We start from the raw sequence: 23,406 nt of genomic DNA on the forward strand, positions 1-23,406 counted from the left end.
TCTAACCAGGCCATCAGGCAATAAGCCAGTCATGCTGCACTTGGATCCGTCTGGACAGTGGGATGCAATTTGCACTGTTTGCATTGCTTGCACTGTTTGCATGGTTTTGCCAGGTTGGCTGTTTGTTTCTCCTCCGTTCATCCCCACAACCACTGGTCGCTCCTCCACCTCAGGCTACCAACCTCTACCACCTCCCACCTCGCCTCATGGATAGTTCAAGCCGTCCTGGGGTCATCGACCCCGAAAGTGCTCTTCTTCTTCCATCAGGCGACTTTCTTGATCCCGATGGATTGCTTGAAGAGCACACAGAGGTGGAAACGATCCCTCGTCGCCATTTGGGGATCTGGTCCACCGCCTTCTTGATGTAAGGCCACAAGGCTACAAGGCTGCAAGGCTGCAAGGCGTCCGCTGACTGAATCGAGCAGTACGAATCGAATGATCGGAACGGCCATTTTCTCCACTCCATCGGCCATCGCTGCCAGTGTGAGAAGCGCTGGAGCCGCTCTGGCACTCTGGACGGCCGGGTTTCTGCTATCCCTCTGTGGGCTGATGATTTGGCTGGAACTGGCCTCCTTGCTTCCTCGCAGCGGTGGGGAAAAAGTCTATCTGAACGCCGCCTATCCCCGTCCACCCTTGCTAGCAACCACCATTTATGCCACCCATGTGATTTGTCTCGGCTTCACTGGTATTCCTGTCTCCTGCTCTCTCAGATAGCTTACTGTGATGTTGACTGACTGCTACAGGCATTGGGAGTATCGCGATAGCAGAGAATCTCCTGCTAGCAGTACAAGGCACGGCAGGTGAATGGACGAAACGCTTTCTGGCAATTGCCGTGATGACGACGATCGCCGTCTTGCACATCAAGGCGAGTACTCTCGCGGTGCGACTAATGAATGTTCTGGCCTCGGCCAAGATAGTGGTTCTGGTCTTGATCATCATCACCGGCTTACGGGTCGTTGCAACGGACCAACCCAGGGACCACCGGCCGGGCGCAAGCTTCGATCATCCCTTTGCTGGCTCTTCCACTCGGATTTATGACTATACGACCGCGTTATTCAAGATTCTGGCCACGTATCAAGGATGGTCGAATGCCGCCTACGTCCTCGACGAGGTTCAGAATCCACGACGCACGTTGAAAATTGCCAGTGTCCTCGGTGTGGGCTCGGTTGGGATTCTGTATATCCTAGTCAACGCGGCCTACTTTAGCGCTGCCTCCCCGGAAGAACTCAGCAAAACAGGGGTCACTGTGGTTGCGCTCTTGGTCGGGAAAGTCTGGGGAGAAACAGCGCAATGGTGTACAGCCCTTGTGGCCGCGCTCTCGTCCTTTGGGAGTCTTCTGACCGCTTCCTTCTCCATGTCGCGGGTTATCCAAGCTCTGGCCCGAGAGGGTGTGTTGCCTTTTGCTCCCTTCTTTGCAAGCAGCACCTCATCGGCAACTCCGAAGGGTGCCTTTCTCGCACTGTTCATGGGTTCCGCCGTGATGATCCTCTTGGTCCCCTTCGGAGACGCATATAGCTTCCTCCTCGATGTCGGTCAGTACGCATTTGCGATCATATATCTGGCGGTAGTTGTAGGGCTCTTCATCATCCGCAGGCGTCTTTCCTGTCCGCAACGGACGTTTCGTGTGTGGACGAGTGTGGCTATTATCTTCCTGGCCACGCAGATATTCCTTGTGTTGTCGCCTTTCCTAAACCGTGAGCACACTAGTGACACTAGCCTTCCATTCTGGTTGATGCCAACGGTTGCCATCTTGGCTCTATCGAGTGGCTGGGCGTATTGGTATGGGTGGTGGGAGCTTCTCCCTCGCATGAGAGGATTTGTCTGGAAGAGTAAAGAGACAGTATCATCCGATGGTACTCGTATGGTGGCGTGGATAAGACAGAGCCATGATGACTGAAATGTGGAAATACCGACTAGAATTGAAGATTACAGCTTGTACCGTTTTGCTGACCTCCCAGCTTTAAGATCATGAGCCCCGACGTCCGGCATTCGAACCTGGCCATCCTCACTACTCTCTAGCTTCGATGAACATCACATGATGACTAGGCTGACTTTACCAGGTGATTCACCCATCTCCGTGACCTGTAAAATATCGATCAGAAACCAAATTCGAATCTAAATCTACCAGACTCGGTTGTTAAAACACACAGCCTTCCACCTCGCCATACAAGGCCATAGACCGACTGAGTCAGCAAATACGTACAGGAGGTACAATCATGTTGCATACAACCCCGATAGACAACGTGACGATTTTGAGCTGAGAGCAAGGGTGGGCTTCGACCTTGCAAGGCTGGCGCCCTTACCTAACAGCCGGTTCAGAGGGAAGAAGAGGGGAGCTGCACCCCTAGGCGTAGTCTTCGCCAGATGCTGATCGGAATCTAGCTCGCTGCTTTTGACTAGAGGATGCACAGCAGGTTGGCATCAAAGGACACTGCTTTCACGTCGCAAGCACCAAGCCAAACTCGTTTCGAGCGAATCCCCGATTTTGTACCTATTAGCAAGACATGGATCTTACTTAGACTTTATATCAGTTTGTAACAGTGCAGTAGTATGGCCACCTTAGGCCGTAAAGTGTTTCCAGTACCCGCTCTCGACACTGATAATTTTCGGAAAGCACGCTCATGATTCCAGGTAGGCCAATGAATCCCACCGCAACATCCGTTCCCCTGGGCAGAATAAGACCAACAAGATGGTGATCACTGACTCCCAAACTGCCATGAGCGCTTTCCTTTCAGTCCGCTTCAAACTTGGTCTTGCAGTCCAGGACAGTCTCATGTATGCGTCCGTCAGGCGAAAGAAAAGTTTATCCGTTTGGCATCCTACCGCCTCGTCCTCTTCGGTCTCCACGTATACCAGTAGCAAGCCGTCCTGCTCCCAGCGATGAGTGGTCACCACAACGAACACTGCTGATAACCATCAAACGTCACCCGCTGCAGCCTCATCATCGCGCGGGACGATCCACCTATTCAGTATGATGTGGCTTGCATAACGTCTCGCAGAGATCGGTCGGTGTAGTCGCAGAGAGGCAGGATGCGGACCAGGGGCGGCGCATCTACTGTCATTCTCTCTTTCCACTAGCGGTTCAGTGATGAGATCAGGTGGTCCAGCTCCTGCGGGTTAAGAGCAACTAGAGTGTACAGAGCAAAGGAGGCATCATCCCAGTTCGCGTCGAGGTGCTGGTAAAGGGCGGGGCAGCTGGCAGGCAGAGTGAGGTCAATCTCGGTAGGTGCCAAGACTTGATAAGAGCAAGGAGGAATGGGACGCAAGAGAGGTATTGTTGAGGAGATAACCCGGAAAGATGCTGTTCAAGCTCGGTTGCACAATAAATCAAGAGTTGAAAGGGAGGGGGAAGTGAAATGTGGAATCCCAACAAGAGTGCACTGGGGTGAATGTTGCACCCAGAAAAGAGGGGGTCTTGAAGCTAAGTTTAATCAGCCAACCAACCCTTGTTCTTCGAGGACCAACCCTAAAGCCGGCCCCATTTCAAATTGCTTGCTAGGGCAGTCCGTTTCTCAACCCGGGCTACAAAGCTTTCCCATGTTGGCGGTATGTGTTCACCCTTGGACTGAGCTGATGCACCGGGCGATAGTGTGGGCGAGGATGAATTTCAAGACGCTATTGAAGTAGAAGAGGATTGGGTTCTTGAGGAGGTCGACAGATGGGACTTATGGATTAGCATATGGCCCTGTCACAGAACACCTGCTGCATTCTATGTCGGGTGCTACCTGTGCCGTTGGGGGTTTCTTTCTTTGATGACACTGGAGATGATCGAGGTAGGGGAGGTAGGCTCTGGGAGGGGCCGCCGTTCCGCACTCAATATGTGACTGAAGGGAGGAGAGGTAGGTAGGGGCTTCTGCTTTTGTTATCTAGAATATGATACCTCTTGAAAAGGTATGCCGACGACAGATTCTTCGCACGTCGCGGCATCTCCTACATGGTGTGAGCGGACCGAGAGACTCTCAAGGCATTGTTGATGAAATTACTCTCTGGGACGTAGCAGGTGACTATGCACTCCATCACATCAAGTGTATCTTGAATTAGCTTGCTTGGTAGAAACATTCACCCGCCCTCCTGGCAGTCGACCTGACGTTTGACCTGGCCTCTAATCCCGATCCGCAAAGTGAGAGCAGCCAGAATTGTAGCAAGCCCCGCCAAAACAGTGGCTAGCAGCACGGTTGCTTTGATCCCCAGCATATACGCCTCAATGACAATCGGCAATGTATCCCCGTCAAATCTCCGTGCCAGACCCGCCGCCCCAGCCTCGAGCACCGCAGTCAAATCCACCTTCCGAGCGCCTTGTAACAGGTGAGTCGCCACCTGATTAGTGAGCAAACACTGCGCGAGCTGCAGGAAGATACACCCACCCAGCAGCTGAAAGAACAGAGTCACCGCCGTCACGGATGACAGGTGCGCCGGATCGGCGACCGCTTGGTTGAGAATGATGGGGATCTGACACGCGACGCCGACGCCCGCCCCGACCAGCACCTGCAACCCGGCCCAGGTGGCCACCGGGGTGGAGGGACTCAGCGTCCACAGAGCCCCCGTGCCGGCCGTGGTGAGCAGCCCGCCCAGCAGGAGGGGGATCCACCCCACCCCAAAGCGAAGGGACATGTACACCCCGGAAAGCGCCGAGAACAACCCACATCCCAGGACGAGGGGCACCGTGCGGATGCCCGACGAGGTGGCGGACCGCCCCCGCACCGCCTGGAAATACAGCGGGAAATTGTAGAGGAGAATAAAAAAGGCGGCGGCGAGGAAGAAGATGACCCCGCAGTGCAGGGCCATGCGGCTATAGCGTTGGAAGAGTGGGAAGGGGAGAATGGCAGCATTCGCCCCGGCCTGCCACTGCTGCGCGATGAAGAGAAGCCCTAACATCCCGCTGCCGACCAGGGTTCCAATGACGGCCTGGTCGTTCCACGGCTTGGTCACCCCGCCCCATTCGAGTGCGAGAAGATAGCAGGTCAGTGACCCGGTGAGGAGGACTATTCCGGGGAGATCGATCAATTTGCCGATTGTCTTCCATGATGTTGTTGCTGCGGCGGAGGGTGGCGACGGGGTCTGCTGCCAGACCACGGCCACCGTAGCCATTGTCACCCCGCCGATGGGCAGGTTGATCCAGAAACACCACCGCCAGGTGACGCTGGAGGTCAGGACGCCACCGATGAGGGGACCGACGAAGCTGGCGACCGCATAGCTGATGCCGAAGACGGCGGTGAGAACGGAGCGCCAATGCGGGGGCGCGGTCACGGCGAGGATGGTGTAGGCTCCCGACGAGACCCCCGCCGCCCCAATCCCCGCCACCGCGCGTCCCACGGTGAGCGTGGCAGGATTGTGGGCCAGCGCACAGATGAGAGATCCCGCTTCGAACAGGATCATCGCACCTTGGAAGCTGGGTTTGAGCCGCGTGAATGTGAACTGGTAGATGGTGCCCCAGGGAGCCTGAGTGACCGCATTGGTCAGGAAAAAGGCCGACCCGTACCAGCCGTCGCTGGCCACAGACCCAAATTCCTGGGAGATGCTGGGAATCGCGGTCGAGACAATGGTTGTGTCAATCGCGACAAGGAAAATGGCCATTCCCAGCCCTAATACCAGGGTGCCGAGTCGCCATCCACCAAGGTGGGTATGGGTCGCATGAGACTGACCCTCATCACTGGTGACATCCCCAAGCACGGGCTTCTCTTGGGCGTCCATCACTCTGGACTCTCTCATGGGTGCATCTTGACCGGTGGGGTAGCGGAGGAGGGACAGATATTGTACTGTTTCAACTCGCCCTCCGCGCAGGGAGATCAAGGTCGCAGGCGCTCGACAGTCACTACTGGGTAACATTATCATATGTTCTACTCCGTATAAACAAATAAGATTCTTCCGGGGCTGATCCTTGGGAGACGGCAAGGCAAGGACTGGAAAGTCCAATACACAGTTACCATACCGTAGCAGATTAGCAGTCCCCCCTAGGGTTATGCTGCGCCTCAACACGCAAGGGGGGGGGGGCATGCCTTGTTTATTGGTATATTGTAATGTACTAGGTAAATTGAACGAATTCCCGTTGACAGTACTGTACCGTATGTGAAGATAGACTTGGTAAGAATCAAGCAGGGTCTGTGCGTAACCAGGTACAGTACAGTACAATGCAGTACGACCGAATACAGTACAATACGAGCCTGTGCCCCACATACCCAACAACAACCACATCCACATCCCATCTTCTCCCGGATCCAACGTGTCATCTAATGCACCCGACTTTCGGCACACTGCACAGGGCTGAAGAGCATTAGGTGGACCCAATTGGTTGGCACTTTCTTCCGGGGGTAGCCCAGCGGTCCTTCAGAACCCGGACTTGCACCGGTTTGCTGTTGACCGCGACTGCATGATCCACCCAGTTCATGTTGGATTCGTCGGTGTCGTGCAGCTGTAGCTCAAATCGGCCAAAAATATGTGCCAGCGTCAAGGCGGCTTCCTGGTAGGCTAACCTATTAAGTAAAAGCTCCAGTGTCAAAGTTCCATACCTGCATAATCGCCTTTTCCCGATCTGAAGTGGGAAAACTCACGGGCTGCCAATACACTGCCGGGAACCCTTGCTGAACGCGACCATCCACCGATCGAGTGCCTTACCCTTCTCGCCCAGCCAGCGCTCAGGCTGGAACTTGGTTGGCTCGGAAAAAATATCAGCATTGTCATGAATCGACCGGTGGGTGATCGAGACAATGGTCTAGCTCGGTTAGATCGCCAGTCTTTCTCCGATTTACACTTCAGGCAGGCTTGGCTTACTCCTCCCGGCAGGAAATAATCTTGGACTTGAACCCCGGCGGATGGAACAACTCGAGGAGTGATGCCTGGGATTGGCGTACTGAGCCGGAGAGTCTCCTTGATCACCGCCATCTAATGCCGGGGGGCAAGAAACGATGGTCAGCTTCAGGCAGCATTGAAGGGAGCTTTGAGATGGATGGGTGTTGCTAATACTTGCCAGATAGGGCAATTTCCGGACTTCTTCCCAGTCACATGCGGTACGATCAAAGGCGAGGTGGGCGTCGAGCTCCTCACGCAGGCAGGTCAGAGTGCCAGGGTTGGTGAGGAGATAGTAGGTAGCACTGGTGAGCGTATAGGCGGAGGTGTCACTGCCAGCGATGATGAACAGGGCGGCCTCGTCAATTAGCTCATCCGAGGTTCTGGAATCATAGTGCTTCTCTTCATTGGGCTGCAACATGGCATCGAAAATCGTGGTGATCCCCCCCGGCGTGGTGAGTTGGCCCTGGCGGCGTCGTTGCCTGACTTCCTCGACCCAAGTCGCACATTGCTGGCGGTGGTCAGCTGCTGGCCTGCGTCGTCTGTTGAGCCGTGCCAAAATGAGACTCACCTGACGAAATCGTGCATAACCAGGGAGATTGAGGGCGATCCGATTGACTATTGGAAAGTGTTTGACTGGTCCGGTGAGTGGAATCCGACAAGGCTTTAAGTTTCAGGCAAGGCAGGACTTGCGGCCACGTACCCAGCCACATCCGATCTGTGAACTGATCGATACTCGTGATAAGCTCATGCGGACGCTCGTATTCGACAACAAATCTATCCTGCTGTCCAAGCAAGGTCGCGTAGATCACGTCCATCTGACTCTTCATCAGCCTCCCCCTCCGCGCCAAAGAACATTCCAGACCACTCACCGCAAGGCACCGAAAGAGACGCTGGATCTCAATCGGGGAACCGGTCTCAAGACCGCCAGCGAGCCTACCAGCAGCCCGCAGAACCGTCTGATGGATGCGAGGGGCGCACAAGTCAATAGCCGCCGGTGAAAATAGGGGGGCAATGGTATTTCGAAAGACTCGATGCTTTTTGGGGTCCAAGATTGAGATCAGAGAGTTGGGATACCCGAGTGCTTTGTAGAAGCCGGGCGCCTTGCGGTACTCCGTCCCAGCGCGGTAGACCCTGCCCTCGCGGTCAGTGGAACATGGGTGGCAGTGTGAGATGAACATACCGATGGTAGAAATCCGGGTCATTGACATGAACATGATTGGGTGAGATGCGGATTACGGGCGATTCTGGTCAGTTAGCGAGAGGGATGATGGTGTGAGGACCCAGGTACCACCGACTGTACTTCTGATGGAGACGAGGCAATCTGTGCACCAAAGTGCCGCTTTCGATGACATCGAAATAGAACTCCCACCACCCGGTCAGGCCTGCCAGCCGGGGCCCGGGAATACAGCGCAGTGGATGCCAGTAGAGACGGCTCAAGGCCATCCAGGTCACCCCCAAAGCCAATATGAGGATCAGACTAGCCCCGACCCGTCCCAGATTCTCCCCGGACTCGTGCCGGAGTGAGGTCCAATCTAAGTGTCCAAAGAACGTCATTGCAGCTTGGGGTGATTGATGCACAGCGGCTTTGGTTGTTCAGGAATTCGGTGTCAATGCTGAATGTTAGGGTCATATTTAACCACAATTGCCCAGAACGGCCCCAGACAATGATAGCGGTGTAGGGAGACTCAGAGCTCATGGATGCATTTACTGTTTAGGGCAAGATCGAGCCCTTCGTCAGGTTTGGCCAAGTACGCCACATTCCCAGACGCCTTCCTGGAGGGGGAATGCTATACTAACTCGTAAAACCGGACTGCTGTAATTGATACGCAGAGCCAGATCGGATGACAGGACTATACTTTAAACTCTTGCAAGGGATATCCGATCAGTACACCCACTACGAGCTGACGTGTCATATGGATACGAGGTCTTGGGTCTGGGCCGTGCTATTCCACAGTAGGACGTTGCTTTGGAGATCATCGGTCAATGCTCCGATGCGTCAAGGGTGTCAAGGTATAAGTTGAAGGCGATTTGAGGTGCGGAGAGTGCTGTGAGCCACCTACCCTATGCGATCAACATTTAAATATCCAATCATGTCTGAGTCCTTCGTTCGCCATTTACAGCACCACCCGAAGCACGTTGCAGTTGCTCCAGTGCGAGTGGTGGTCAAAGATGAGGTAGGGGTGGCCGAGGAGCCCAGCCCTCAAAATGAGTGCATCCATGCTCTGATAAGCCGACGATGCCAACAACAACCTGAACATTGTGCCGTCCTCACTGGGAGGAATATCCAAATGAGCTATGCCGTCATTGAGAACCTGTCAAGCCAATTTGCTAGACACCTGGTGGGAAGATGCAATGTCATACCCGATCAAGTAATCCCCATTTGCCTTCATAAGTCACACTGGACTGTGGTTGCTATGCTGGGGATTCTCAAAGCTAACGCAACGTTTGTTTTGCTGGAACCGACGAGTCCGATAGATCGGTTGAGGGAGCTGTGTAAGCAAATTGGAGCAACGCTGGTGGTGGTTCTGAAAGAGCTGGTGAACATGGCGGATGCACTGGAGCTGAAGACCGCAATTCTGATTGATGAGCCCACGACATGGCAAAAGGCCATCGATACTCCCAGAATTCAAGAGGCAAGGTCACCATCCGACACTGCCTACATCGTATTCACATCGGGGTCAACCGGCTGTCCCAAGGGGGTTGTCGTCGACCATGGCGCTTTCACTACCGCCGCCCACCATTTCATTCCCCGCACGGGTCTTGACAAGCACTCGAGGGTGTTGCAATTTGCCTCCTATGCCTTCGATGTCAGTATCGCCGATCAACTAGTCACTCTGATTGCGGGAGGCTGTATATGTATCCCGTCCGAGGAGGATAGGCTCGGCCGATTGTCGCAGTCCATGCGCGAGCTGGAGGTGACTTGGGCCAATTTGACGCCATCAGTGGCGCGCTTGCTGAGCCCTCATGAGGTTCCAACACTTCAGACTCTGTGTCTTGCCGGGGAACCTATGAAGCAAGTGGACATTGATCGTTGGACACGGCATGTGCGCCTGATCAACCATTATGGGCCTGCCGAGTGCGCAATTGGGACACATCTTTTGTCTCCAGTGACATCGCAGACAAAGCCAGGGACTATCGGAACGGCGATGGGTTGTGTTGGCTGGCTGGTAAACCCCCAGAACTATCACCAATTGGTCTCCCCAGGCCAAGTCGGCGAGCTTCTTATTGAAGGCTCCATCGTGGCGCGAGGATATATTGGAGGTAACAAGGACACCGATTCACCGTTCTGCCTTCCACCACCATGGCTACCACACGTCCCAGCCCAACAACGCGCAGACCAGAGGCTGTATCGGACCGGAGATCTTGTTCAGGCCTTAGCGGATGGTTCATTGCAATACGTGGGTCGGAAAGATCGCATGGTGAAGATAAACGGCCAGAGGATTTACCCCGAGGAGGTAGAAAGTGCCCTCCACAAGTGCTCTGCCTCTTTCCCTTGCATGGCTGTTGATACTATTGCGGCATCGACTGGTGAATTGTTGATAGCATTCGTCGCGGAGAAGGCATCGTCCACCAGCCCCAGTATACTGCCTTCGAGCGCGAATTGTCTGTCCCGTTCGGCACTTCTCCAACAGCAGTTGGCCGAGAGCCTTCCTCGGTACATGATTCCTTCCATCTTCCTCCAAATTAGCAACCTTCCTCTCGGGGTCTCAGGGAAGGTAGATCGACAGGTATTGCACAGCCTGGTGTCAGCAAGCTCTCTTCGGCCCTGGGAAACGTGCAGAAATCCTTCACGCCCGGCCAGTGAAACCCTATGGTCAGAAAAGGAGAGACTACTCCGAGGAATCTGGAGCGAGACGCTGCAGCTCGACACGCACATCATGGAGCGGAATGACAGTTTCTTCGGATTGGGAGGCAACTCGCTCCATGCCATGAGACTCGTCGTGGCTGCCCGAAAATATGAACATACACTGACTGTAGCCGATGTCTTCCGACATCCAACACTCATGGACCAGGCCACTGTTCTCCGAAAAAGCCTCCCGGCCGACGATTTGGGTACATACCTCCCATTCTCCATGTTGGAGAATAGGTCGGGGATTCTGCCATCTGTGGCACAACAGTGTTCCGTGTCAACCGCCGAGGTAGAGGATATTTACCCTTGTACTCCACTACAGGAGGGGTTGATGGCGCTATCCGCACAAACACCTGGCTCTTACGTCTCCCAGCATGTGTTCCGGCTCAAGGCAGACACTGATATAGCCCGTTTGCAGACAGCCTGGCAAGTCACGGTGCGAGATCATGCAATCTTGCGTACAAGGATCGTGACCAGCAGCGGTGGACGTCTCCTCCAGGCCGTGCTTCGCCGGGGCATTGACATTCAAGACCTCCATGACCTAGATACATACCTTGCCAAGGACAGTCGGGATGTGATGGGCGGAGGCGGACCCTTGGCTCGAGTTGCGATGAATTCATCCTACTGTGTCATTACTCTTCACCATGCATTGTACGATGGGGTTTCTTTGCCGCTCATCCTCGACCACCTGCAAGATGTCTACCGTGGACGCGGTGCCCGCCCCGTCGGGTTTGCCCTTTACATTCGACATATCCAGCCACAGGACACAAGCCAGGCCTTCTGGGAGTCTACTCTAGCGGACTGTAGTGCTCCAATCTTTCCTGAACCTCCTACCGCGAGGTTCGTGCCCAATGCTGCGGCAGTCCTAGAGGATCGTGTTGGGAACATTCGCCAGCAAGGAGCTCATACCACGTCGACCATCATCAAGCTGGCCTGGGCTCTCCTGGTGGCACACTATACGCATTCCAAGGACGTGGTGTACGGGGTGACTGTCAACGGGCGTGGCGCACCCGTGGAGCACATCGACCGCATCGCAGGCCCAACAATAGCCACCGTTCCGCTCCGAGTTCAGCTTGACTTCCAGCAGACTATTATCCAGAGTCTAACGCAGCTCCAGCAACAGTCTGCAGACATGATACCGTTTGAGCAGACTGGTCTGCAAGCAATCCGTTCCTACAACGATGCAACGGCAGCAGCATGTCGCTTTCAATCTCATCTCGTCGTGCAGCCTGCACCCGCCACAATCCAAGAGGGTATCCTCATTCCCGACGCTGGACGGTGTCTGGATGCAGGTGGGAATGCCACTTTTGCCAGCTATGCGTTCTTACTGGTCTGCACGCTCCGTGAGGCTGAGAGTGCTGTGGATGTCGTAGTCAACTTTGACCCGCGCGTCCTGAGTCACGACCAGACGCGTCGCCTCGTGCACCAATTTTCCTACTTACTTCAGCAGCTGCAGCACGTATCCCCAGATACCACGCTTGATGATCTGCAATTCACGAGTCCGGAAGACCTTGAGGACCTTCGTATGTGGAACCGCACGATTCCAGCGGCGCATGAGCGATGCTTGCATGATTTGGTTCTTGAACAGTGCGCGACTCAGCCCCATGCGCCAGCCATCTCGGCCTGGGACGGAGATTTCACCTACCAGGAATTGAATCGTCTCTCTGATAGTTTTGCTCAGGTTCTCGCTGCCCGAGGGGTTACCCTCAACACCAAGGTACCACTCTGCCTGGACCGCTCCAAGTGGGCCGTGATTGCAATTCTGGCAGTCCTTCGGGCTGGGGGCACCTGCGTGCTCATGGATCCTACCAACCCACCGACAAGGCTCAAGGGTCTTATTCAAGAGACGAAGGCGACTCTGGTTCTTGTTTCACCGCAGCACGAGTCCATGCTCCACGAGCTCAACTGTCAATTCCTGCATGTTTGTGCGGGTACATTTAATCAGAGCTCTATTGCCTCACAAGGCTTGCCCTATGCAACGGAGCGGCCAATAGCCACGCCCTCCGACCCGGCGTTTATAGTCTTTACGTCTGGTAGCACAGGAAAGCCTAAGGGCATCATTGTCGAGCATCGCAACTTGGCCACCTGCGCGAAGGAGCAATACGGACCCATGGGCTACCGGCCAGACTGTCGCGTGCTGCACTTCTCATCCTACACGTTTGACCTGAGCATTTACGAGACCGTTGTCACCCTGATCTTCGGCGGCTGCGTCTGCATTCCGTCGGAGACCCAGCGCAACACCGACCTCGCGGGCTGCATGCGCGACTATCGGATCAACTGGGCTTGCTTCACTCCGTCCTCGCTGCGCCTGTTCAGTCCCGAAGACTGTCCAGAATTGCGGACCCTGTGCGTCGGCGGGGAGCCTATGACCCAGGCTCATGTCGATGTGTGGGCGACCAAGACCGTCTTCATCAACGCCTACGGCCCCGCTGAAACGTGTTTTTGCACCGCCGGGGTGGTGAATCCCGCCCTCTGGAAGCCCGGCGATGTCGGCAACATGTTCGGAGGGCTGGCCTGGATTACTGAGATTGACAATCCGCATCGACTGGCAGCCATAGGAGCCGTGGGAGAGCTCGTGGTCGAGGGTCCGGCCGTCGCTCGTGGCTATCTGAACAATCCCGCTCTGACGCGCGCAAGCTTCATTGATGCCCCGGCTTGGCTTCGGCAGTGGCGACCGCGTGGAGAGGTCGGCCGACTCTATCGGACGGGAGATTTGGTGCAATATGGGGAGAATGGCCTGATCCGCTTCATCGGTCGACGCGATACGCAAGTCAAGCTGCGCGGCCAGCGGATAGAGCTTGAAGAAGTTGAAGCCCAGCTGCACCGAAGCTTCCCCAATACCGGCGAGTCCATTGCGGAGGTAGTTCCGATTTCGCCCACGCAGGCTATGCTCGTCGCCTTCGTCTTGCTGCCAAACATGATCGATGACGGCCAGGAAAGCTGGCTGGCCCCTGCCACGGCAAGCTTTCGGGCAACAGCCGCCCGCGCTCTGAACCGAATCCGCTGCGAACTGCCAATTTACATGGTCCCCACCCTGATCCTACCCTTACAGAAAGTGCCATTGACGGGCACCGGAAAGATTAACCGGCGCTGTCTCCGGGAGGTTGCGTCTGGCTTGACAAGAGAGCAGAGGCTAGAGTATGCCGAGGCAGTGGATCAGCGCCAGCTGTCCTCCGACAGACGGGGACCCAAAACGGTGGAGGAGACCGCGATTCACTCGCTGTGCGCCCAGGTCTTGAATCTGCCACCGCAGTCCATTGGCCTGAACGACAACTTCTTTCACCTCGGAGGGGACTCGATCAGCGCGATGCAGCTCGCGGCCAAGGCCAGAGCGGCTGGGATACGCTTTACCGCGCGAGATGTCGTGGCATCAAACACGCTCGCTGACCTGGTCGAGCGCACTCAGCACCGGTCGATGCTCCTTCGAGACAGGCAAGACAGCATCCAAACCGAGGATCTGGAGAACGAATTTCCCCCGTCGCCAATCCAGCAGCTCTTTTTCGACACCATCAAAGAGGACTTCAGCCACTTCAACCAGAGTTTTACCCTCCGAGTCACCCGGCCGGTGGAGGTGAATCAGCTGGATGCCGCATTGAGGGCGGTGGTTTCCCAGCATGCGATGCTGCGGGCCCGGTTCCGACAAGAGGTCGATGGGAGGTGGACGCAGACAGTGACCGATCAGGTCCGGCAATCCTATCGTTTGCAGTCCCACACCGTCGAGACCATCCCTGAAGCCCAGGAGGTCATCCGTGGCTGTCAACGCGGCATCAATATTCTCTCTGGTCCTCTGCTCCACGCGGACCTAGTGACAACCACCGCCTCAGATCGACAGTATCTCTTCCTCGTGGCGCATCATCTGGTGATGGATCTAGTGTCGTGGCGCATCATCTTGTCCGATCTCCAGGACTATATCAGGAGCGGTAGTCTCTCTGTGCGCGCCTCCTGCCCCTTTCCCACTTGGACGCGCCTGCAATCGGAATATGGGGGCACCCATCTTTCCCCTGCCATCGCATTTCCCTCTCCCATCCCCCCGGCCCCGAAGGACTTCTGGGGTATCACCCCGGAGCAAAATACCTGGGACCAGATTGAAACGCTCAGCTTTCATCTGGATGCGGGAGCTACCGAATCCCTGTATGCGCAGGAGGCCGCACCCTTGCACCTGTATCACACCGCACTCCTGACCTCCTTTCAACGCAGCTTCTCCAGCCGCTCTTGCCCTACGATCTACTGTGAGGGTCATGGTCGTGAGCCGTGGGATGCCTCGGTGGATATCTCGCACACAGTGGGTTGGTTCACCACCATCTGGCCGTGTCCTGTGCCCCTGAAGCCCTCGGACGATCTGAAAGCCGCTCTGGCTCGGGTTCAAGGGGCCCATGCTGCGATCCCCTCCCGCGGCTGGGGGTATTTCACCTCGCGATTCACCAACGAAGAGGGCCGCCGGGCCTTTGGCACCCAGGATGTTCCGGAGATTATTCTGAACTATGCCGGATTGTACCACCAACTCGAGCACCCAGACACGCTATTCCGGTCGACGGAAGATCTGGACGGGTCTCAGTGGGATATAGTGGGCTCAGCTAAGCGGTTTGGGCTTGTCGAGGTCTCGGTCGGTGTCCGGGGAGACTGTCTCCATGTGGACATGAGCATCCATCGCAATATACAGAGAAAGGATAAGCTACGGCAGTGGATGCAGCGATGTCAGGAAGACCTGATGACCATGGTGCAATGGGCTCGTTGATTGAAACTAATCCAACTAGCAAGAAACAGTAAACAAATTGAAATCCTCCTGTATTGTGGACGTGCAAAGATAATAGAGACCCAACTACTATGAGCAACTAACTGCTTGGGTAGCAGGTTACCCTGGCGTCGAGACGGTAGAAACCTGGACCGAGAGGCAAGCTGTTAGCGAGGGTTGAAACTGAACGCAGCCCTCCTTCCCATCACTCACCGTATGAGCCTGTCTCATCCGCCCAGCACCTGGAAAGCTCAAACCCAGCGCTCTCTGCAACTTCGCGGACATCGTCGGTCGTCCATTTGCCACTGACCAGCTGCTTAATCCACGTCCCTTGGCCGAAGGTGATTGAACAGCCGTCCAGTTGCACCGTCACCGGCTGCACCGTCATGTGTCCGAATCGCATCATTTTCGTTATCGGATCGAAGCCACCCCGAACCTGCCAGCGGCCGGGCTCAAAGACTGTCCCCCAAGGAAGTCGATTAACTGCCGCCAGTCCGTTGCACATGAACGCGTGAAATGGTCCCTGGGACATGTTATACGCCGCCATCAGACGCTCCTCGTCGCGACACCCGTCCACTCCGACAATGAACGAACATGGCACGTCGGAGCACGCCCGCCGGCAGGAAGTCAGGAATGTGACAGCCTCCGTCAGCTCCATGTTGCCCATTGTATTGCCCATCCAGAGGAAGTGAATGGAGGGTGGGGTAACTGCGGCGGCAGTGGCCACAAAACCCTGGTCACCCGCCACCGTGGTGTCGCAAAGCGATGGGATCCAAGCTAGACAGTCTTCATATGAACCCAACACTCCCGAGACCTGCACCAGACCCTCCGCCGGAAACGCCGTCCGGAGACTTTGAAGACTATCCTCGAGGGTGGAGGCGACCAGATCCAGAGCGTAATAGGCGATCGGTTTGTCTTGGGCAGCGAGTGCGGACAGGAGCAGACAGGTTTTGGTCAACGACCCACAGCCCAGTTCAAGGACGATCGCGTTAGCTGGGATTGTCTGGGCGATGCTGGTCGCATGCTGGGACAGGATCTCAACTTCCGCGCGCCGAAGGTAGTAGGCCGGATGGTGGCACAGCTCTTCGTAACAGTTCAGTCCGACTTCATCCCACATCACGATAGACGGTAACTCCGGCTGTGTTTGCTGTAGGCCACGAACAATTGATGGGCGAAGGTCCACATGTGGATCATCATGTTGTCCTCGTAGATCTAGGATTGTGCCGTGATGGTTGGCCATGGTGATTGAAGGGCTGTCGGGATCAGAAGTAACTGGGTATGTGGCTTCTCCAGGCACGCAGTGAATAAGACGAGGCACGCAGAGCAAAGGAAGGGGAAAGGGGTGTGTATTTATATTGGTGACGCCGAAAGGCGCGGGGCTTCAGATGCATGCATAAGAACAGTCTCGAAGTTGCAATGCCTTGCGACTGCAACATATACTTTTGATCGACAGTACACGAATCGAATATGACCTCTCATTGATTGACATGATGATAGAAACAGTGACTTCACACCGCTCTTTGAGTCCCTGGGGTCATTTGTGTATTTCCAGACCAGGTCCGCGAGACCTGGACGGTGTAACCGACCATAGCATCGCCGTTGGTGGGATTTCTACATTCTTACTACCTCAGAATGATAACAATGCTTCTCAGCTCAGCCGTTTCAGTGTGGCAGATCATAATATCCGGGGGGTTAAGCACGATGGTTATACCGGGAATGTGGACAGGGAAGAAGTCCGTTTTCTTCCACAGGCACGTTGTTATCAAGACTAATGTCGTCCCTCGACTCAGGTCCTTCTCTTGATAAAAGATTCTAGAATCCAATGTCTCTCTGTTAGGGCTGGTAAAATCTGGTACTGCGCCTTTTTAAGACATGATTTCAATGTATATTGGAACAGTGAAGACAGGGATCAAAAGTAGACAACAAGTCCTGCGTTCCTTCACAACGATCGGACCATGCCTTGAACCTCTGACGCAGCTGACGGTGAGCTCTGTAGAGTTGGTACATTGGCTACAGTATATATGGAACGCTTGGAAATCTCTGGGGCCTGTGGTTCATTCTCTTCAGAGGTCCGACGCCTGTTGGGTTATGGCTTTGGGTCACACGGCACCACGTCGACGCATGTTATTACCGAGGTGCATTGGAAGTTTCTCAAGGAGGTCGTGAGGATTTATGATGGGTTGAAGAACTAGAGCAAAAAGACCAAACCAGACAAGACATAAGACAACCGATCAGCCAATTGCCTTGCCCCCGACCATAGCCTCAGCAAACAGCAAGCCGGCATAAACGTCATTCGCAGCAGCCATGACAACAATAGCAACCTGCTTACTACTCTCCTCTTCATCACTCACCGCGACCGCATACGCGACGCGCGCGATATAGTTCGCCAGCTTTCCCACCTCGCTCGAGATTGCCGACGATCGTTCCATGGAATCTGGGCTCCGACTGATCTCATAGAAATGCCAGATCGTGACCAGTGCGGCATGCGGGACCAGTGCGGCATCCAGGATCGCGCCGGCGCCGCGAGCATCTTGTATCACGAGTTTGTTGAGCCCGACTTTGCCAAACGTCCACTGACCCAGACCGCCGAAGACGAGCTTGCATCCGATCTTGGCTGCCGTGGTGATTTTGGAGAGGATCTTGAATGGGGCCGCCTCGATGGGGGCCATAGGGATGAGGGAGTCGGCGGCGGCGGTGGTGGCCGTACTGGCCATCCCCAAAATCGTCCCAATGACCCCCAGGACTTTATTGGCCTTTTGGCCCTCCGCGTCAAAGGCCTTCTGTAGGCTTCCCACGTAGACCATGACTCCGGAGAACATGTGGCAGCCCATGAAAATGCCCTTTTTGGCATTGCTGGGCAGGGCTTGCATGTCCTGGTACAGGTCTTCGACGGCGGACCAGGCTGTTGCGACGCTGACCTGTTGCTGGAAGCGGTCGTGCTTGGGGAAGGGGGGTTGGCCGACGGCGATCTTGTAAGACACCGTCACAGCTACAGCGCCGATGTAGGTGAAAAGGTCGAGGAAGGACAGATCACTGATGCCGACTTGGTTGAGGATGGTGGAGATAACGGGGATGTGGATCTTGGTGTCGAGGATGTCCAGGGCTGCCTGGGCCATCACGGCCACCACGTTGAGCAGAGCATCGACCACCACCTTCAAGCTGGATAGAGTGCCGTCGACTAATATCACAGCCAGGCGCTGGAGGACCTGCTCAACGCTCAACGAAGAAAACTGACTGGCAAGACTCTGGAGCTGTCCAACCACTGCCTCCAGTACGTGGCCCTCGTTGGAGACCGCTGTGATCAGCTCGTTAAGCAGGCTTTGAACACCGTCTCCCGATGGCAGATCGCCTACCACCGTCAGCTGGTGGGCATTGTCTCGATACTTGTCGGATAGATACTTTGCGTCCGGGGTCAGGACGTTGGATAAGCCCGTGGCACTGCTGGACAACGCGTTCGTAGTCGTCGCTGCTCCGAGGCTTGAAGACCAGTCGCCGATGTTGGCCCACTCGTTCGCCTTCTTTTCCACCTCCGCAATCGTACTATCAAACTTCTGCCGCATGCGAGGGATGCTGTCCACCTGATCCTGAAGCCAGAGCTTTGTAATGTTTTTCAAGACATGCTTGGTGCGCTTGATGTCACCCCATTCCAGCAAAGCTTGCAGCAACCTGAATAGCTCCTTGAGACCTGCCTTGGCCTTGTTGTAGACCCACTCCAAACCCTTGACTATAGCATGGTATGTGTCCAGCGCAGCATGATAGACCGTCTCACCGATCCTCAGGACCATGTGCAGGCCTTTCGAGGCTGTGTCATACACGATTCTACCCACCGACTTGCCCGCGTGCTTGAGCGCCTGGAAGAGGTCACCAGCCGTCGTGCTGATAATGTCTCCGAGTCCCTGCAGTGCTTTCTCAACATCGCCGGCCAAGGCGCCAATTTCGTGCGCTCCGTCCTCAACCGTATCGCGGATATCGCCGGGAATATTTCCGAGTCTGCCATGGATGACATCGTTTCCGAGATGCTTTAAATCGTCCATCACCCCAAAGGACACAGGACGGAACCGCGAGGTGTGCAAACCGCCTGAGGGTGTGGCTCCCTTTTGGTACATGGAAATCTGACTAGTAGTATCCGGCTTCTCTGGCCTTTTCCAGATCTTCGCGTAGCATTCTCCAAGGAGAGTCATATTCGTCGCCACTGCTTCGACATCTTCGTCGCCGATAGACGGCCCCATGAGGGGGATCAGCTCAGGCGAACCGTCTATGCCCCCAGCGACGATGTGACTTGGGAAGCGGGCCCCTCGTAGTTTCTCTGCCGAATCCAAGGCAGTCAGCTTTGCAACCGACTTGTCCATGGGGTTGATGGTGAGCGTCGTATTCTCAAGCGAAACCGTCAACGCGGTAGCCGTGAGGCTGTCAGTGGCTTCAACGATAGTCAATGAGCCCATCAGATCGGTGGCGACCTGAATCGGCGTGGAAGACAGTGAATAGTAAAGCCCGTTGATATACACCGGGGTGCGGCTGCTGGCGGAGAGGTTGACCATGGCACTTTGCACTGGCAGCTCCTTCTCAAGCTGGGTGACCTGGACACATGTCACGTACGACATGAAACTGAGGGGTTCGCGATCGCGCGGGACTGCGATTGCAATCTCCTGCTCACGCCATCCATTACCGGTCAAACGATCCGGGTTCTGCATCAACTTATGCAGTCTTCCATTGCCCGAGGCGAACACGGTATTGCCGCCGTCCGTCCGGTTTACATATGTGGAGATGCGCTCAACCCCGGACAGAATCGGTATGGGAGTGTGCCACGCTGCAGGGTTGTTCAGCTGATCCTCTACGCAGCTAAGGTAGTATACGGTGTCGCTGGCAGTCCGCCCCCAGAGTACGGTGACTCCGTCATGCGTCATGGCGCGAAGAGTATCGGTACCACGAAGGATATCACTTGTCAGCAGGGGAATAGGCTCATCGTCCTCGCCCTGCTCATCGGCAGGGAAACGGTACAAGGTGGATTCGCCAACCGCGTAGAGGTCCGTTGATGCATCAGTGCCGGCACGATGTGCTGTGGCAATGGCCGACGGAAGAGAATCTCCCGGTAGCCGCAATCGATGCGGCGTGACCGGGCCCACCCCGTAGTAGTTTATGATCGGTTCGTAGACAAATTGCGGCCGTCCGCCTGTGGTCCCGGCTGTGTAGATTCCATCGACAGGCTGCCCGCTGATACGCCCAACGGTGCTCTGATACTCGGCAGAGGCGATGTCGACAGCTACGTCGTGTTTGGCCCAGTAATGCCCATTCGCTCGAGAAGGGTCGATATGATAGCGGGTGATATGTGGGTCACCCGTGCTCTGGGGTCTGTTGATATCGACAACTAAATATTGTTTCCTGTCCTGGGTCTCGGCGAACAGGGACCCGGTGATGGAAATCCTCTGAGATGCCTCTGTGGCTGAATCGAAGGGCAGCATCGTCCAGGTAGGATGAGCCACCCACGAGGTGTCATCACATGAGTTACCAAGCGAGACGAACAGATGATCATTGTCATCAATATTTACGGCCATCATCAGGCCAATGCTACCGTCCGCCGCACTTTGGCCAACGTCGATAGTATGCACTGTGGCATGAGAAGCCTGGCCAGGGAAGTAGGTCTCAATACCCGCCGTTGAGAGGTCATGAATTTGCCATCCTGTCTGTATAGTGCCGCTCTGTTCTTTGATTACATGAAATACCCCGGGAGTATCCACCGCGAAGAGGAGAGCATGGCCGCTGCTTGTCTGTAACGCCTCGAACTTGCCAGTCGGGGAGATGATTTCGCCTTGGACGTAGTTCTGCATCAATTCTGTGGAGGCCGTCAGCTTCCCGACTGTACCAGGCGGAGGAGGAGGGGAGCAGTGAGAGTCCCCAGCCGGGATGCGGTCGACTGGACCTGTCTCGGATTGCTGGGACTGCTGGGACTGCCGAGGCGGTTGGGACGGGCTAACCTGGACGGGGTCAAGATATGTAATCTTGCAGACCAAATCTTGATGGTCCGAGAAGCTGGGATCCTTGTATGTGAAGACCCTCGCTCCGGGAAAGATGAAGCTTTGCAACTGGCTGATTTCGAGCTCGTGGAGATCACCCGTAGACAGCTGGCTAAAGTCGTTGCGCACTTCTTCGAAGATGGTGGCGGTCATGGTGGCGGTCATCTCCTCCCATGTCGCCCACCACCGGGAACTGTCGCGAGGGACGGCAGGCGTCAGTCGCTGAGGCTCGCTGTCTGACCGGTCGTCGAGGCTTTCGCTGGCTTTGACCAGTTGCAATCCGCCCTTCTGATCGACGGTGATGCTGTAAGTGTCGGTCAGGGTCTTGTCAACCGCCTTCATTCTCAGTTGGGAGGTGTTGTCGATATAGTACAAGCTCCGCGGTCCACCCCCAACTGGCGGGTTATCGAGGGGTGCCGCGAAGCTGCAGCTGAGGTCGACTTGAGAATGTTGGACCACGCGGACACTGGACGCCTCAAAAAACACATCCAAGGCGTATTTGGTCTGCACTTCAACATATGCTCCAACCTTCATCTTCTCTGGACCCTCGTATTCATTTACTTCATCATGTGGTTGGTAGCCTTCGGTATCTGCCTGGCTCTCCATGTGGATGACATGACTACTACCAGCGGGGAATGCGAGATCTAGCCGGTCAATATCGCGCCGTTCAAGCCGGGCTTCCTGAACTTCAATGGCAAAGCACGATGTCTTGGCCGTCGTGTGGAGATTGGTGGCGATGTGGCGGGTCAAGATATCACGGTTGATGGCAATGACCCCGCTGCTGTCCCCAACATCCTGGGGCAATACCCAGTTCCAGCCCAAGCGGGAGATGGGCGGGACAGGCTTGTTGTCGACGACACACACATAGTCCAGGGTGGTTGCCAACTGCGCGCTCTGGGAAGGATTCGCCAGGTCACTGCCACTGCTGTCCTTGACCGGATTCACGGTCCGCTCGAATGCCGTCATCTGCAGGGTAGAATCATCCCGCTCCTGCGAGACTGCGGTAATGGCAACGAGCGGCCAGCCATGCTCGGAAGCGCTCTTCGCGTATATCTGCAAGAATTTCGTCTCCAGGAGGAACTTGACGTCCGGGTCGCTGACTCGGTCGAATGCATAGTTGTTCTGCAGGACGGCGTTGTCCAGATCGAACAACAGCTGATGCAGGCTGAAAGCGGTGCCGGACAAGTTCTCCAGTTTCTTGCGCAGCTGCTCGCGCACCTTGTGATTTTTGCGAAGGTACTCGGAGCTATTTAGTTCCTTATCAAGATCCTTCATCACCAGATCCACCTGGGTTTGGATGATCCAGGGATCCGCAGGAGCCTGACTCCACACGTTCCAGGAGCTGAGGTCGTCATCATACGGGTCTTTATGGTTCTGAATCACGGTAATCTGTGCACAGTACATATTCAGGACCACTTTGCTGGCATCGCTGCCGAGGTTGACAATGGGCGGGGAGTCGCTAGGGGAGCACAGCGGCGGGATGCCCATCTGAATCTTAATCCCAACCGCGAAACGGGCTTTGTTGATGAACTTGATCCGCGGGTCGGTGTATGGGGTGTCGGAGGGGATATCGAACGGGTTGACCCCGCCAGTCTTGTGCAGCAGCTCTTCCAGTGTAGTTTCCATTGTGGGAAGCCCGGTTTTCGGATCGGACAGGAAGGAGATGTACTCGACCGGTTGAGTGGACTGGGATAGAAACTCCCAGAGACCGGCATTGATGCTGGCCTGGGTGGTGGCTACGACGAAATCATAAACGTACCGCGCATCGGACAGATATGATGCGTTCCTGCCAGCCATAACGATGACACGTCCAATAATGACGATTTCCAGAGAATAAGGGGACAAGGGGAGGTAGACCGACTTGAGAATAATTGCTGAAAACTTGAGAAATCCGTCGGTGATGATGTGGAGGGGCTGCAGTGGTCTTTATGCCCGACGGAGATGAGTGGCAACCTAGCAGTCATGTACAGTGAGTGCGAGTGGTTAAGTCGTCGTGACTTGCAGTGGGGAGCTGAGAATTGGTGCCC

The 23,406-nt window shown here is 55.4% G+C and overlaps 6 protein-coding genes across 6 annotated transcripts; 2 read left to right on the forward strand and 4 right to left on the reverse strand.

Annotated features, from left to right (window-relative positions):
* Positions 1–206: 206 nt before the first annotated feature.
* Positions 207–1,897, forward strand: BO82DRAFT_294788 (amino acid transporter; the record flags this gene model as incomplete). Its single annotated transcript, XM_025631836.1, has 3 exons — positions 207–364; positions 426–685; positions 744–1,897. 3 exons carry the CDS (start codon positions 207–209, stop codon positions 1,895–1,897), a joined length of 1,572 nt encoding a protein of 523 aa, XP_025487302.1.
* A 2,222-nt stretch (positions 1,898–4,119) lies between these two features.
* On the reverse strand, positions 4,120–5,610 carry BO82DRAFT_247004 (MFS general substrate transporter; the record flags this gene model as incomplete). The annotated part of the gene is made up of 1 exon (XM_025630831.1): positions 4,120–5,610. A coding segment is annotated over one exon (1,491 nt), but the record flags the coding sequence as incomplete, so codon positions are not given.
* A 588-nt stretch (positions 5,611–6,198) lies between these two features.
* On the reverse strand, positions 6,199–8,229 carry BO82DRAFT_386905 (cytochrome P450; the record flags this gene model as incomplete). The annotated part of the gene is made up of 8 exons (XM_025638272.1): positions 6,199–6,470; positions 6,549–6,709; positions 6,769–6,879; positions 6,965–7,294; positions 7,355–7,419; positions 7,487–7,601; positions 7,656–7,917; positions 8,075–8,229. 8 exons carry the CDS (start codon positions 8,227–8,229, stop codon positions 6,272–6,274), a joined length of 1,398 nt encoding a protein of 465 aa, XP_025487304.1. The 3' UTR covers positions 6,199–6,271.
* A 647-nt stretch (positions 8,230–8,876) lies between these two features.
* On the forward strand, positions 8,877–15,371 carry BO82DRAFT_424689 (nonribosomal peptide synthetase; the record flags this gene model as incomplete). Its single annotated transcript, XM_025640298.1, has 1 exon — positions 8,877–15,371. One exon carries the CDS (start codon positions 8,877–8,879, stop codon positions 15,369–15,371), a length of 6,495 nt encoding a protein of 2,164 aa, XP_025487305.1.
* A 202-nt stretch (positions 15,372–15,573) lies between these two features.
* Positions 15,574–16,608, reverse strand: BO82DRAFT_294752 (uncharacterized protein; the record flags this gene model as incomplete). Its single annotated transcript, XM_025631835.1, has 2 exons — positions 15,574–16,011; positions 16,174–16,608. 2 exons carry the CDS (start codon positions 16,606–16,608, stop codon positions 15,574–15,576), a joined length of 873 nt encoding a protein of 290 aa, XP_025487306.1.
* Positions 16,609–17,273: 665 nt separating this feature from the next.
* BO82DRAFT_345861 (uncharacterized protein) lies at positions 17,274–23,176 on the reverse strand (the record flags this gene model as incomplete). Its single annotated transcript, XM_025633723.1, has 3 exons — positions 17,274–19,311; positions 19,486–21,547; positions 21,587–23,176. 3 exons carry the CDS (start codon positions 23,174–23,176, stop codon positions 17,600–17,602), a joined length of 5,364 nt encoding a protein of 1,787 aa, XP_025487307.1. The 3' UTR covers positions 17,274–17,599.
* Between the last annotated feature and the right edge of the window lie 230 nt (positions 23,177–23,406).

This window comes from Aspergillus uvarum, assembly GCF_003184745.1.
Source record: "Aspergillus uvarum CBS 121591 unplaced genomic scaffold BO82scaffold_73, whole genome shotgun sequence".
NCBI classification, from domain to species: domain Eukaryota; kingdom Fungi; phylum Ascomycota; class Eurotiomycetes; order Eurotiales; family Aspergillaceae; genus Aspergillus; species Aspergillus uvarum.